This window comes from Cucurbita moschata, unplaced genomic scaffold (assembly GCF_002738365.1).
Source record: "Cucurbita moschata cultivar Rifu unplaced genomic scaffold, Cmos_1.0 Cmo_Scf00016, whole genome shotgun sequence".
Classification (NCBI taxonomy): Eukaryota; Viridiplantae; Streptophyta; class Magnoliopsida; order Cucurbitales; family Cucurbitaceae; genus Cucurbita; species Cucurbita moschata.
This window is the reverse complement of record NW_019268532.1, coordinates 3,732,840-3,744,516: the sequence shown is the minus strand read 5'-3', so window position 1 is coordinate 3,744,516 and position 11,677 is coordinate 3,732,840. Positions and strand designations below refer to the sequence as shown.

The following is an 11,677-nucleotide window of genomic DNA, read 5'->3' as shown; positions in this document are numbered from 1 at the left end:
TTTTTTTTTTTTTTTTTTTTTTTTTTTTTTTTTTTTTTTTTTTCTCATTCTTTCTATCGCAATTTTAATAATTTAGATATAAATAAATATCCAAATGAGAGATTATTTCAGTTTGGTAAGCACGGTCAAAAAAAAATTTAATAGTTACTATATGTACTTTTTTTCCTTTTGCAGGTGAGACTTGAGTATCCGCTACTAGTGTGAAAGAGTTAGTTGGCTATAGAACCTGTTAGGTTAGAGTCTAGAGTAAACTCAAAAATTTTCGTTGTGTCATTATTATATTTTATAGCATCGTTTTTTCATACCAAAATTTTAGTTGTAATGTATTTGCAACCTTCCAGTTTTTATTAAATGTAATTTCGTCCGGTCCCTAAATATTGTTTTTATCATGTTTGTTTTAAAAAAAAAAACCTTTTGTTTCTTTTCATTTTTTCATTTCTCTTTAAATGACATCTATCTGAAGAGAGGTCACAGATTGTTATGTAAACTAATAAAAACAAAAACAGTAATTAAAAAATAAAAAATTTATAATTGTAATTAAAATTTAATAATAATAATAAAGAAAACTCTTGGGGTTTAGGTATCCTATTAATAAATAAATAAATAAAAACAATCAAAATCTTACCGAAAAACACAAAAGATGTTAACCAACAAAGTGTAATACTTTAGGACAAAAATTAAATTAAAAAGTTAAAATATTGTTTAATATCTATTCTAAGTATTATTCTATTTTAGTCTTAATGTATTTTTAGTTCTATAAATAATATTATTAGTTCTATAAATAACATTATTAGTTCTTAGCAAAAAAAATTCTCTATTGATCTTTCTTTATAGATTTTTAAAATATATTCATACAAAATTTTTCCAAAAAAAAATTATTATTATTTTATAAACTTGGATAAAAATACATGATATAACAAACTATTTTTGTTACTATAATAAAGTCACTACTGATGTGACAAACATTCATTAAAAATGTTTCATAAAAAGTGTCATGAATTTAATGTTTAAAAGTAAATTCTTTAAAACGTAGTAATCATAAATAACAAAATTAAAAATAAATGACATATATTAAATAAAATAAACAAAACCTACACTAACCTAAGGGTTACTATACAGAAATTAAAAAAATGACATAAATTAAATAAAATAAACAAAACCTTATGGATACTAATAACCGCGCCGCTCAAACTTACCACTAACAGATATTGTTTTAGATTTCAACACCTTTTTAAAAAAATTCATTCCCCTATGGGATTTCACATTCTTCTCTCTCTAATTGATGTGACATCTCATAATCCACTCGCTTCAAGTGTGACATCTCATAATCCACTCGCTTCAAGTGTGACATCTCATAATCCACTCGCTTCAAGTGTGACATCTCATAATCCACTCGCTTCAAGTGTGACATCTCATAATCCACGCGCTTCAAGACCAGCATCCTCGCTAGTACACCACCCGGTGTCTAGCTTTGATACCATTTATAACGGCCCAAACTCGCCAGCAGATATTGTCCTCTTTGATTGATGTGAGATCTCATAATCCACCCCCCTCGGGGGCCCAATGCTCTCACTGGTACACCGCCCGGTGTCTAGCTTTGATACTATTTGTAACAGCCAAAACCCAGACAAATATTGTCTTATTTGAGATTCCCCTTTCGGGCTTCCTTCAAGATTGTTAAAACGTGTCTATTAAGGAGAGGTTTCCAAACCCTTACCAGGACTACTTTGTTCCCCTCTCCAACCGAGATAGGATCTTACACCACTTGTCAACCTAAACCTAAGCATAGATCAAAAGTCAAAGTTTTCCATTCTCAACAAAAACATAAGGGGAAATGTGAAAAGTAAAGGTTGAAAATATCAGCATAAACCATACAGTACAGCAGAAAACAAATAAATCCATTCAACAAACTATGAGGAAAAAGTGATCCGGCATGAAAGAAAAAACAAACAAGTACAAATAACGTAATAATACATTCAGATATGTTGCAGCTGCCTTAGAACTGATGTTGGAGAATATTCCAAACTCCAAGCACATTATAAGAAGCACAAGAAGCCTGACAAACTCCCAATGGTATTTATGTGAGCATTAATTAAGTACACAATTCCCCAAGGTCCACCGGGCAAGACAATGGGAGACATACATATGCTCATGGGTGATGTCAATTATAAAATGGCAGAGCAGCATTGCTTTGAATTCTACTTGGATTCACAATTTCAGGATAAAAATTCACTACCAATGCCACAGATCAATACTCGTTTTTAACTCTTAAAGGAACATTAAAAAAAACTAAGAAAAAAGAGAATTATTGTACCTACTCAAATACAGAGGATTTAATCATATCGCACTTGGAAAATAATACGGAATCAATAAATGATAGATTTCCTGAGAACCATGAAAATCAGCACTACCATTAGAACTCACCCTGAGCCAGTCAAGTTCGACGGAGGTTGAAGATTCAATTGCACCAACACAAATGTACTGATCCAACGGCCAGATCATTGGACGGCGACTGGAATCTCCACTGCAAACGCCGATAGAGCCCAATCGGCTACCGAATGCGATCCCGCACGCAGCCGGATCGCCCAATGACTGATTAGTATAATGATATGATATTCGAAACTGGAACCTCCCTCGATAACGAAGATACACAAAAAGTATTCAAATGTTTAGAGTCGAAGGCACGCGGCTGCTCCCTAACCTTCACCGCCGTTCATGGAATGGAGAAGAATAAGTAGGCCTCGCGTACTAAATAAGACCGTAAAACCCTAGCGTATTTCTCTACCAGAAAAGGAAACTTTTTTTAATTTTAATTTTATTTTTTATTTTTTATAAATATTGTTCAAACTTTCAAATTTTTAATAATATCTTTAAACTAAAAAAACTCAAAAATACCTTTATTTCTAATTATTTAGAATTATTTTTAAAATTTTTTTAGATTAATTTTCTCAACCAAAAACCATTTATATCTATTTTTAAACTTTAGAAATTATTATTTCAAGATACTAAAAATGTATTTTTTTTAAAAAAAGAGATCTATCATTGATAAATAAAAATACTCATTAACTTTCCTTTACTCTGTTTTTTTTTAGGAAAATTGTTATCATTTTATTTCAAAATTATCTTTTAAATGTTTTTAAAATATCTGTCATATTTTAAAAGCTTTACTCAAATTTTATGTTATTATTATCCACATCCCCATATCATTTTTCATTTTTTTTTCTCCTCTCCCATTTCAACAAATGACTCATTTTCCAAAAATGAGAAAGCTCTTCATTTTTATTTAAAATTATAATATTTAATAAGAAAGAAAATGGAGGAAGGAAAAAATATATGAAATGACAAAATATTGAGTGTAATAATTCATGCCTAACATTCGAAATCTAGATTTGACACTTAATAGCACCGATATTTTCTTATCCCCATAGACTGTCTTTTGTTTCTAAGTGTGAAGACTATCCCCACAAACCGTCTTTTGTTTCTAAGGGTGAAGACTATCCCCACAAACCGTCTTTTGTTTCTAAAGAGTGAAGACTATCTCCACAAACCGCCCACAAACCGTCTTTTGTTTCTAAGAGTGAAGACTATCCCCACAAACCGCCCACAAACCGTCTTTTGTTTCTAAGAGTGAAGACTATCCCCACAAACCGTCTTTTGTTTCTAAGAGTGAAGACTATCCCCACAAACCGTCTTTTGTTTCTAAGAGTGAAGACTATCCCCACAAACCGTCTTTTGTTTCTAAGAGTGAATACTATCTCCACAAATCGTCTTTTGTTTCTAAGAGTGAAGACTATCCCCACAAACAGTACTTTGTTTTTAAGAGTAAAGACTATCTCAACAAAGGTCTTTCAACATGCTTTGTCTCTACTTACATGTTTTCTACAAATTTTTCCAAGAAGTCATCATTTATAATTACTCTAGATAGTATGGATAGTAACTTTCACATTTTTTTAGTTTTTATTACGATCCTTTTAAGTTTTTCCTAGTCCTTTTATCCTTAATATCACTCTTATCCAAATGTGGTGGTCTGAATTCATTCATGTACTACTCCTTTACTTGGCGTTACATGTCCACAAATTTTTGCCTTGGTTCATCCCCAAACTACAGGGAGAGATACCACTTTAATATTATTTGTAATGACTCGTGCCCTGAATTCAAAATATGGATTCAAAACTTCCGACATGACACGTTACTTACTCTCTTCTAAAAGTGAAGACTATCTCCACAGATTCATACGAGTCCTTCTACCATGATTTGTCCTCACTCATGTGCATCCTAAAAAGAATTTAAGGAGGTCACCCAACATAAAATTCTTTCAAGCTAAACACACTTAACTTGAGCCAAAGCTTATCTTGCATACTGACCCATGTACCAATGTTTTTCTTTTTGTAAGGATAATTTTCACTTTTAAAAGTTGTAGGGATAATTTTCACTTGTAAAAGCGAAAAGCAATATGATCATGTCGTTGAGAATGTCGAAGCTATCAAGTGTCAAACCCAAATTATAGATATAATCAATTAAAAGTTTAATGACCGAAAAAAATGTGCAAGACACAAGATTAAAAATTTAGAAATTTACTACACACATTTTAATGTTTAAATACCAAATACATACAAAACTAAAAGTTTAAACACTAAATTTAAATTTATAGTATATAGTTTAGATATATATATATATATATTATGCATTTTATTTATAAATGGCGTTTTTCATATAAATGTATTTTTTTTTTTCAGTTCTCCTACCACCACTATGCTAAAAACTTGCTAGATATTGAACTGTTGATATTAATAACAAGAAATAACCATTGGAATTCAATATATTAATCAAACACTTAAAATTTATGAATTTATTTCATTAAAAAAATAAAAATAAAAAAGTCATTAGACACTTTTACCGTTTAAAGGCTTATTAAATTCAATTGAAATAGATGAAATTTAAAACACGTAATTTTAAAATTTTTTTTTATAAATAACTTAAAAACAAGGCATTTAGTATTATCTAAATTAAGTTAATCAAATTATTTACAATAAAACCATTAATTTAACTACGCCAAATTTTAATTAATCAAATTATTATTTTGATTTTGACTAATTAAAATCAACTATTCCCCAGAAGTCAGTTTTGTTCAAAATGTCTCCTATTCCTAAATATTAAAATTATATTAATTTTTCAAAAAAAATTAATAAATCATTACTTACGCGTTAAACCCGGGTGATCACGCATCCGAAAGAAACGTACCTTCAACTGCTTCTTCAAGAACCTTTGCTTACAAAAATCTGGCATACCATAAGCTTACATCCATGAACTAAGAACTCGTTTGCTTGCTTGCTTGCTCCCACGCTTCAAACTAAAAAGGTAAACAAAGTTAGTTACGTAACTAAATTACCTGTCAAAAGCCCACCCAGAAACCAATATCTGTATCCAACAATTTCACATTAGAATCATTATGTTCATAATAGTCGTAATAAAACCTGCACCCAATCCGAGTCTGGCTAGTCTAAGAAGGTTGAACAAAATGTATAATAAATTAAAATAGAAAACCATTGTAATCATGTAACCAAGAAGGTAACAACACGGATTGCCAAAGATATGTAAGATGCTAAATATACATTTGTACCTTGGAATTCAGATCTGTAGTTTTTCACTGCCTTCGTTGTTTATATTTATGGACACGATTATCGTTTGGCTCGCAAACCATTTGCCGATGATGATCTTGAGTGAGCGCATTGTGCTTAGAACCTCTCGATAAGTAACCTCTCGATCTGGGAAAGCTTTGTTCTAAATCAAACTTTGAGTCGGTAGGATGCTTCTTTGTTTGTCGCTTTAAGTCGAACTCGACCATATTGGTTTTATCTTCTTTCAATTTGCATTTTTTGTGGTGATTCGAGCTAAAATGACTGCAACATTCATCTGTCCTCCCACCAACCTCCCGGAAGCTTCTATGGTGATGTTCAGACCTCTCCTTAGTCAGTAATTTGGTGTTGCAAGGCAAGCCTTCTGTGTCCAGGCCAAATCTCCCGTTGAATTGATTGATCATAGCATCTTTAGAAGAACGGGAACTCTTCCTTTTTTCGTCATACAGCCAATTTATTTCGTCGTTGGCAGTTTCTCGATGCGGGTGTTCCTTTTCTTCGAGCATTCTATAGTCTCTTGATCTTCCATCCCACTCATGTAGACCTCTATTCTTAGCAACATTATCTTCTCCCTCGCACCCATCCTCATTGATGAAAGTCATTGCCCTGAAGAGTTAAAAAAACTCACGTTAAAGAAATAGAAACAATGATAATTAGCAATGAAAAGAATTCTCAACTCCTCTAAACATGCTCCAAATCCCAACATAGGGCTAGGTTTTCAGCAAGGGATGTTCCTGATTACCAAACAAAAGAAATGCTAAAATTCAAAACAATGTGTTCTGAAAAAGTTTCAGGTGTTTTGGGAAAGCCTAGAGGACTAGGCTTTCAGCAAGGGATTAGAGGACGTTGATAATAACCAAACAAAAGAAATGCTCAAAATTGAAAATAATGTGTTTTGGAAAATTTCGAAAGCTTTCCGAAAAAGCCTAGAAGTGGAATTTAAATATGCACAACGAAAATATTTTCAATGTTAAAATATTTTCTACCTATTTATTTTGTGAGTTCAAGATTTTAGTTCTTTCTTCTGATTTCAGCAGACTCAATGTGCACGTGGAACTACAAAGCCGCACAAGTGCAGTGTTGAGTCATTTCCAATCACAAAATTAGATAGGGAAACTAAGAAAAAAAAAGTTCCACGTGTATTCAGCTAATAATCTATCTCATCATCAATGAATTAGAAATATAAAAAACGAATACTGCCCTCTCGAAAAGGATAATAAACTTCCATGAACTTTCTGTTTTTCCATGGCAGTGATATGTTACGAGTGCTAGCCAATATATAGGCCTAAGAGAAGAGGATACAGAATTATTTATCACACGTTGTTTGGTATCACAAAATAGTAAAAGGATTACCTCCTGGTACGATTATCAGGTATCATCCCTCTTTTATTAGTGTCACTGACGTCTATGGATTGTGAATAACCACCGCAGAACTCTTCAATCTTCCGGAGTGGTGGAGCAGTCATGTCTCTCATGCCCACATATCCACTGCAAGGTCAAAAGTGAAGACATGTTTGGGTTAATTGTTCTCCAATTTTCAAAAATCAACGTTCTAACCACTAAATTCGTTCAAATGAGCTTCTAACACTACCAGAACTCTGGTTGGGCACATTCTATCACGTGACTTTGTTAATTTTTACTTATTCAACTATTATTATAAAACAAACAGATAATCATGTTCTCAGACACTTCATTTAACATAGAGTCCAATTTACTCAAACTAATTACCCGGCCACTTCATTTAAAATTGACAATATGAAGCAAAGTTATACCATATTTAACACATCCAGTTAGATTTCTCTGCGTGTAACTAATAAAACACTTGTTTTAGGGACCAATTTAAACAATTTCTCAAGCTTCGTAGGTAAATGTCATTGAAACGTAGTGACCAATATATATTGTTTCTCAGACTTATTTATGAGAAGTAAATTCATTAATTGAATAAGTTTACAAACAGATGGGGGGGTATATAAAACGGCATTCAAATTGGAACAAATATAGAAGCAACAGTTCCAAAAAACTTTTGAACCAGAGCCTCAAAGAGAAGCTAAAAAAGAAATGCTACCCCAAAATTATGCATAATAATCTTGAACACATTGGAAGATTATTCTATTTCTCTCTAACCAAAAATGTATTCTTATATGCAACGTTAAAAACCCACAAACATTGAAATTTACCTTGGGGCTGGATATCCACCATAAAGAGATGCCCAGTAAGAATTTGCTTCAGGTACCGTTGATGTATTGAAAGGCATGGTACAACCATACAGGTTTGAAAAGGAACTGACATGATGCCAAGGTGATGCATAATATGGCGTAGCTCCTGAAAATATAACATTCAACACATTAACTTAAACAACTTATAGGAAAGGCTCCACCAAATGTACAAGATATGAGTGGAGAGTCAACTCTTTACCCATTAGAGGCATGGGATGTGGCTTTGAAGCAACTGGACAGTCTCTAATGAGATGGTCCAGAGAACCACACATGTAACAAGCACGGCAACGCTGAGTAATTCAAGGGCAAAGTTCGACATCAACTTAATGCGAGCCCATACATAAACCAAAAATGTGAAAGAAAGAAAAATATTTACCTTTTTTTGTCTTCTAAAATGTGCAAGGTTTTGGATTTTTCCTGGTATATCTACAAGCACAAAATGGCAATAATGAGAATATTCTTTTTGGCAGTGAAAAAAATGATAGGCCGCCAATTACAAAGGTGTATACACGTAAGCGAGAGGGAAGCGTGCAGGTATGGGGGAATGATTGTGTATGAAAATTGTGTGGGACCCTAAGTTTGTTGTTAGTTAAATTTGTAATAGTGAGAGTGAATATATAGACTGGTTTTGTGAGGGTGTCTTTTGGCTATTCTGCTTTTGGGTATTTCCAGAGAGAATTGGGCGAGCTGGCTCTCTAACCTTCCATTGGCACCTTGTTATCTGATTATAAATAAAATTGTCGGACCAGGCTTATAAAAAAAAGTTCCAGTTGAATGAATATCCTACCAGAGGCGTTGATCAGCAACCCATGCTTAAAATCCCCAAAAACAGGCTGACTTTCCCCTTGGCAATCATCAAAAGGAGGAAGGTCTTGTGGCATACCACCAAATTTTTCAGGGTGGCCCGATCCAAATAGTGCTCCATCAACCTTAACCATCCGAGGCAAAGTGGATTATTATGATGAGTGCCATACTCAGAAATAATAAGAAGAAAGTCAAATGTGATTTACCATATTTCTTTTTAATGATGAGTCATTGATGTCTTCCTCCACTTCTTGATTACAACCCCTACTGGTAGCATAAGACAGAAATGGCATGTCCTCTCCTTCAATTCTTGATTCTTCATCTGTTTTAGGAGGATAAAATATATGATTACACACTAAAACCTATCATTAAAAGAACATGCAAATATAATCATCCTACCTGGTGCATCATGATGAATGGCATTGTCTGGGTTGCCCATCAGGATCTGAGACTCAAGGAAATCAGCAACATTTTGCCTAAGAGATAAATTCGGCAACAAATCTTCTAGTCTACTTTTAGTAGAGGCACAATTAGGGCACTTTGCCTTTCGCAGTAGAACATGATGAATGCCTGTACCAGCAATCAAAAGATTACATGAAGTATGTTAATAGCAAGTCAAATTATAACCACAAAGGAAGCACATTATTCGTAACATATGACAGGTCATGAAATGTACTTCTCAGTTAATTTAAAGGAGGAAGGATAAAGTAAAACATATAAAAGACTTATTATTAAACCCATCCCTGAACCAATCAAGAAGATGCCCATTCAATCATCTTCTCTTCCACAAACTTAAGTTCTCCATTATATTGCTTCTCTGAGTGTAGGATGTTGTTATGGACTGGTGATGATTAATGAATTTTGCAAAGATTAAGTTTGAAAATGTAAGATGTCAATGGTTGATGGTATTACTAGCTTTCTTACTACCAGGTTAAGTAGAAGGTCATCCAGCAGTCGGTATCAGAGTCGATAATATTTGCCTAATAAATATAGCAATTTTCTCAAGGGAGGACTAATTTTTGACAGATAAACAATACTCTTCTAATTTTTGTTTCCCCCTCACACTCCCCTGCCCGCAAGCCTAGTGTTTCTCAAATCTGGACAAAAAGTAATAATGATCGCGTCCAGTGTTAATGCTCATGATTTAAGAATTAACAGGGTAGTCCACGAGTCTGGCTGGTTGTAAAAATTATTTCTACTTTGTAAAGTAACGACACCATGCTATTCAAGAACATGTGACGCAGATGTGTACAAAGTTCTATTCATATACTAAAGATAGTGCATTAGTTTAAAGTTAAGACTATGGTCTAATCCCACTGCATTTGAAGGTCTGTATGATTTAAGACCGTTTACCACTAAAACCACTACAACCAAGTCTTAAGGCTATGAGAAAATTTATATTAAAAACCATACTTTTAGAACATGGCATCATAGAATTTACAGAAACGATGCTTACAATGTCATGGGGTGTATCACTCAAGTTCACAAATATTTCCAAATGCAGAAACAATAAGAATTTAGGCAATGGGTTCCATAAACTTGCATTTCTCACAAAAACCAAGTTCACAAAATATTTCCAAATGCAGATTGTTAGAGAACCGAACAATGGGCTCCAGAAACTTACATTTCTCACAAAAGCTATGCTTACAGCAACCAATAATAACGGCATCCACAAAGAGTGATTTGCAAAGAGTACACTTCAGTTCTGGCGGTGTTTCACAATCATGATTCACTGAAGCCATTGCAACAACTGGTCTACAAATTCCAACAGGTACGACAAGTTAGATTATCAAAGCAAATGACAACCAAACTATTAGAGTGAAAGAGGGTAACTACGCATCTTACTTCTCCAAACCAATTCCCTCGCCAATATGAACTTTTATGTTTGTTTGCAGCTCAGTTCCTCCAATTGTTGTACCATGACTTGAATCTGAACATAGTGATATTTAGATAAGAATGGGATTAGAAACCAAAAACACCATAACAAAATTCAAGTAAGACCTCTTTGAATAGCCTCACTAATGCCACTTCTTTCAGGCTCAATATATCCTCTTTCGGTCTCCTTATAATGTCTGAAAACATAATAAAAGATTTCCGTTTGAGTTAATAGGACTGCAGGTATATTTGATAGCAAAAGGGGAAGAATGATAGGGAAAACAAACAACCTAACAGCATCATATTTTTTATGATGGAGAGAAATTGATGATGTTTTTTTGCGAATAGGGTATAAGTCTACACCAAAATCATCAAAATTGTCCGTCTCAGCCTTCTGTACATTGTCCAAAAGAATTATTCAGAGAGGGAAATCATAATATAAATAATACAAATAAATCATTTAAAAACTTGATGTGAGTGACTCCCCCCACATAAACGTGAATGTGCAAACTATAACCCAACCAAAGAAGCATTGTTAAAAACTTGACGACATCAACATGGTCAGTTAGTGGATAGGACCCCATGAAACAATACAACTAAATCATTTCAAGAAATGATGAGATTGACTCCCACACATAAAAGTGAATGTGCTAACTATAAACCAACTAAAGAAGCATTGTTAAAAATTCGACAACACCAACATGGTCAATTAGTGGATGGGACCCCAGGTTGGACTTCAAGAAATATGCAACGGCTATCAGAACAAAAAACATTCAGGCTGAAATATTAGTCAGCCGACTGTTGACATAGAGCCTGCAGTTCTAAATGCAGTTGATAGAATAAAACACACAACTTCATATACTCCTCTTAACTTTTAACCTAATAAGACATCCATTAAAACCATGGTCAAGATCAGAATTATACAGATATTCATATGTAAAAAATAAAATAATAATTAAAAGAATCATTTTCCTTCATCTAGAACTAACTCAAAGAATAGGGCATAAGCATAGAAACATCAAATGAGATTGTCACAAAATTACTCTGAAACAGCTGCCGTTGTTAACCATATTGTCAACCATCATAATATAGCAACACCCAGTTCCTTATTTATAGACAAGAAAAAGAAAAAAAAAAAAAAAAAAA

General features: G+C 33.3%; 2 protein-coding genes and 1 long non-coding RNA gene across 5 annotated transcripts in view; 1 reads left to right on the top strand and 2 right to left on the bottom strand.

Annotated features, from left to right (window-relative positions):
* LOC111454403 (ATP-citrate synthase beta chain protein 2-like) overlaps positions 1-375 on the top strand; it is a 6,875-nt gene extending 6,500 nt beyond the window's left edge. For both annotated transcript variants that reach the window (XM_023095884.1, XM_023095885.1), the window contains exon 18: positions 175-375. The gene's annotated coding sequence lies outside the window, so the exon portion shown is untranslated. The remainder of the gene's footprint in view (positions 1-174) is intronic.
* A 1,120-nt stretch (positions 376-1,495) lies between these two features.
* Positions 1,496-2,838, bottom strand: LOC111454404. The gene is made up of 3 exons (XR_002712416.1): positions 2,425-2,838; positions 1,718-1,779; positions 1,496-1,603 (listed from the first exon to the last, which is right to left on the bottom strand). It is a non-coding gene; the product is annotated as an uncharacterized LOC111454404 (long non-coding RNA).
* Positions 2,839-4,972: 2,134 nt separating this feature from the next.
* The window catches only part of LOC111454560, an 8,523-nt gene continuing 1,818 nt past the window's right edge, over positions 4,973-11,677 (bottom strand). Inside the window, exons 4-16 of one of the 2 annotated variants that reach the window (XM_023096062.1) lie at positions 10,822-10,925; positions 10,658-10,728; positions 10,502-10,586; positions 10,281-10,411; positions 9,056-9,226; positions 8,863-8,978; positions 8,640-8,781; positions 8,229-8,278; positions 8,052-8,142; positions 7,814-7,958; positions 6,990-7,124; positions 5,621-6,242; positions 4,973-5,350 (exon numbers count right to left, since the gene is read on the bottom strand). In XM_023096062.1, the coding sequence (XP_022951830.1) occupies positions 5,645-6,242; positions 6,990-7,124; positions 7,814-7,958; positions 8,052-8,142; positions 8,229-8,278; positions 8,640-8,781; positions 8,863-8,978; positions 9,056-9,226; positions 10,281-10,411; positions 10,502-10,586; positions 10,658-10,728; positions 10,822-10,925 (1,839 nt within the window). In that variant the 3' untranslated portion in view covers positions 4,973-5,350; positions 5,621-5,644. The remainder of the gene's footprint in view (positions 5,351-5,620; positions 6,243-6,989; positions 7,125-7,813; positions 7,959-8,051; positions 8,143-8,228; positions 8,279-8,639; positions 8,782-8,862; positions 8,979-9,055; positions 9,227-10,280; positions 10,412-10,501; positions 10,587-10,657; positions 10,729-10,821; positions 10,926-11,677) is intronic. The other variant, XM_023096063.1, reaches the window with a different exon arrangement.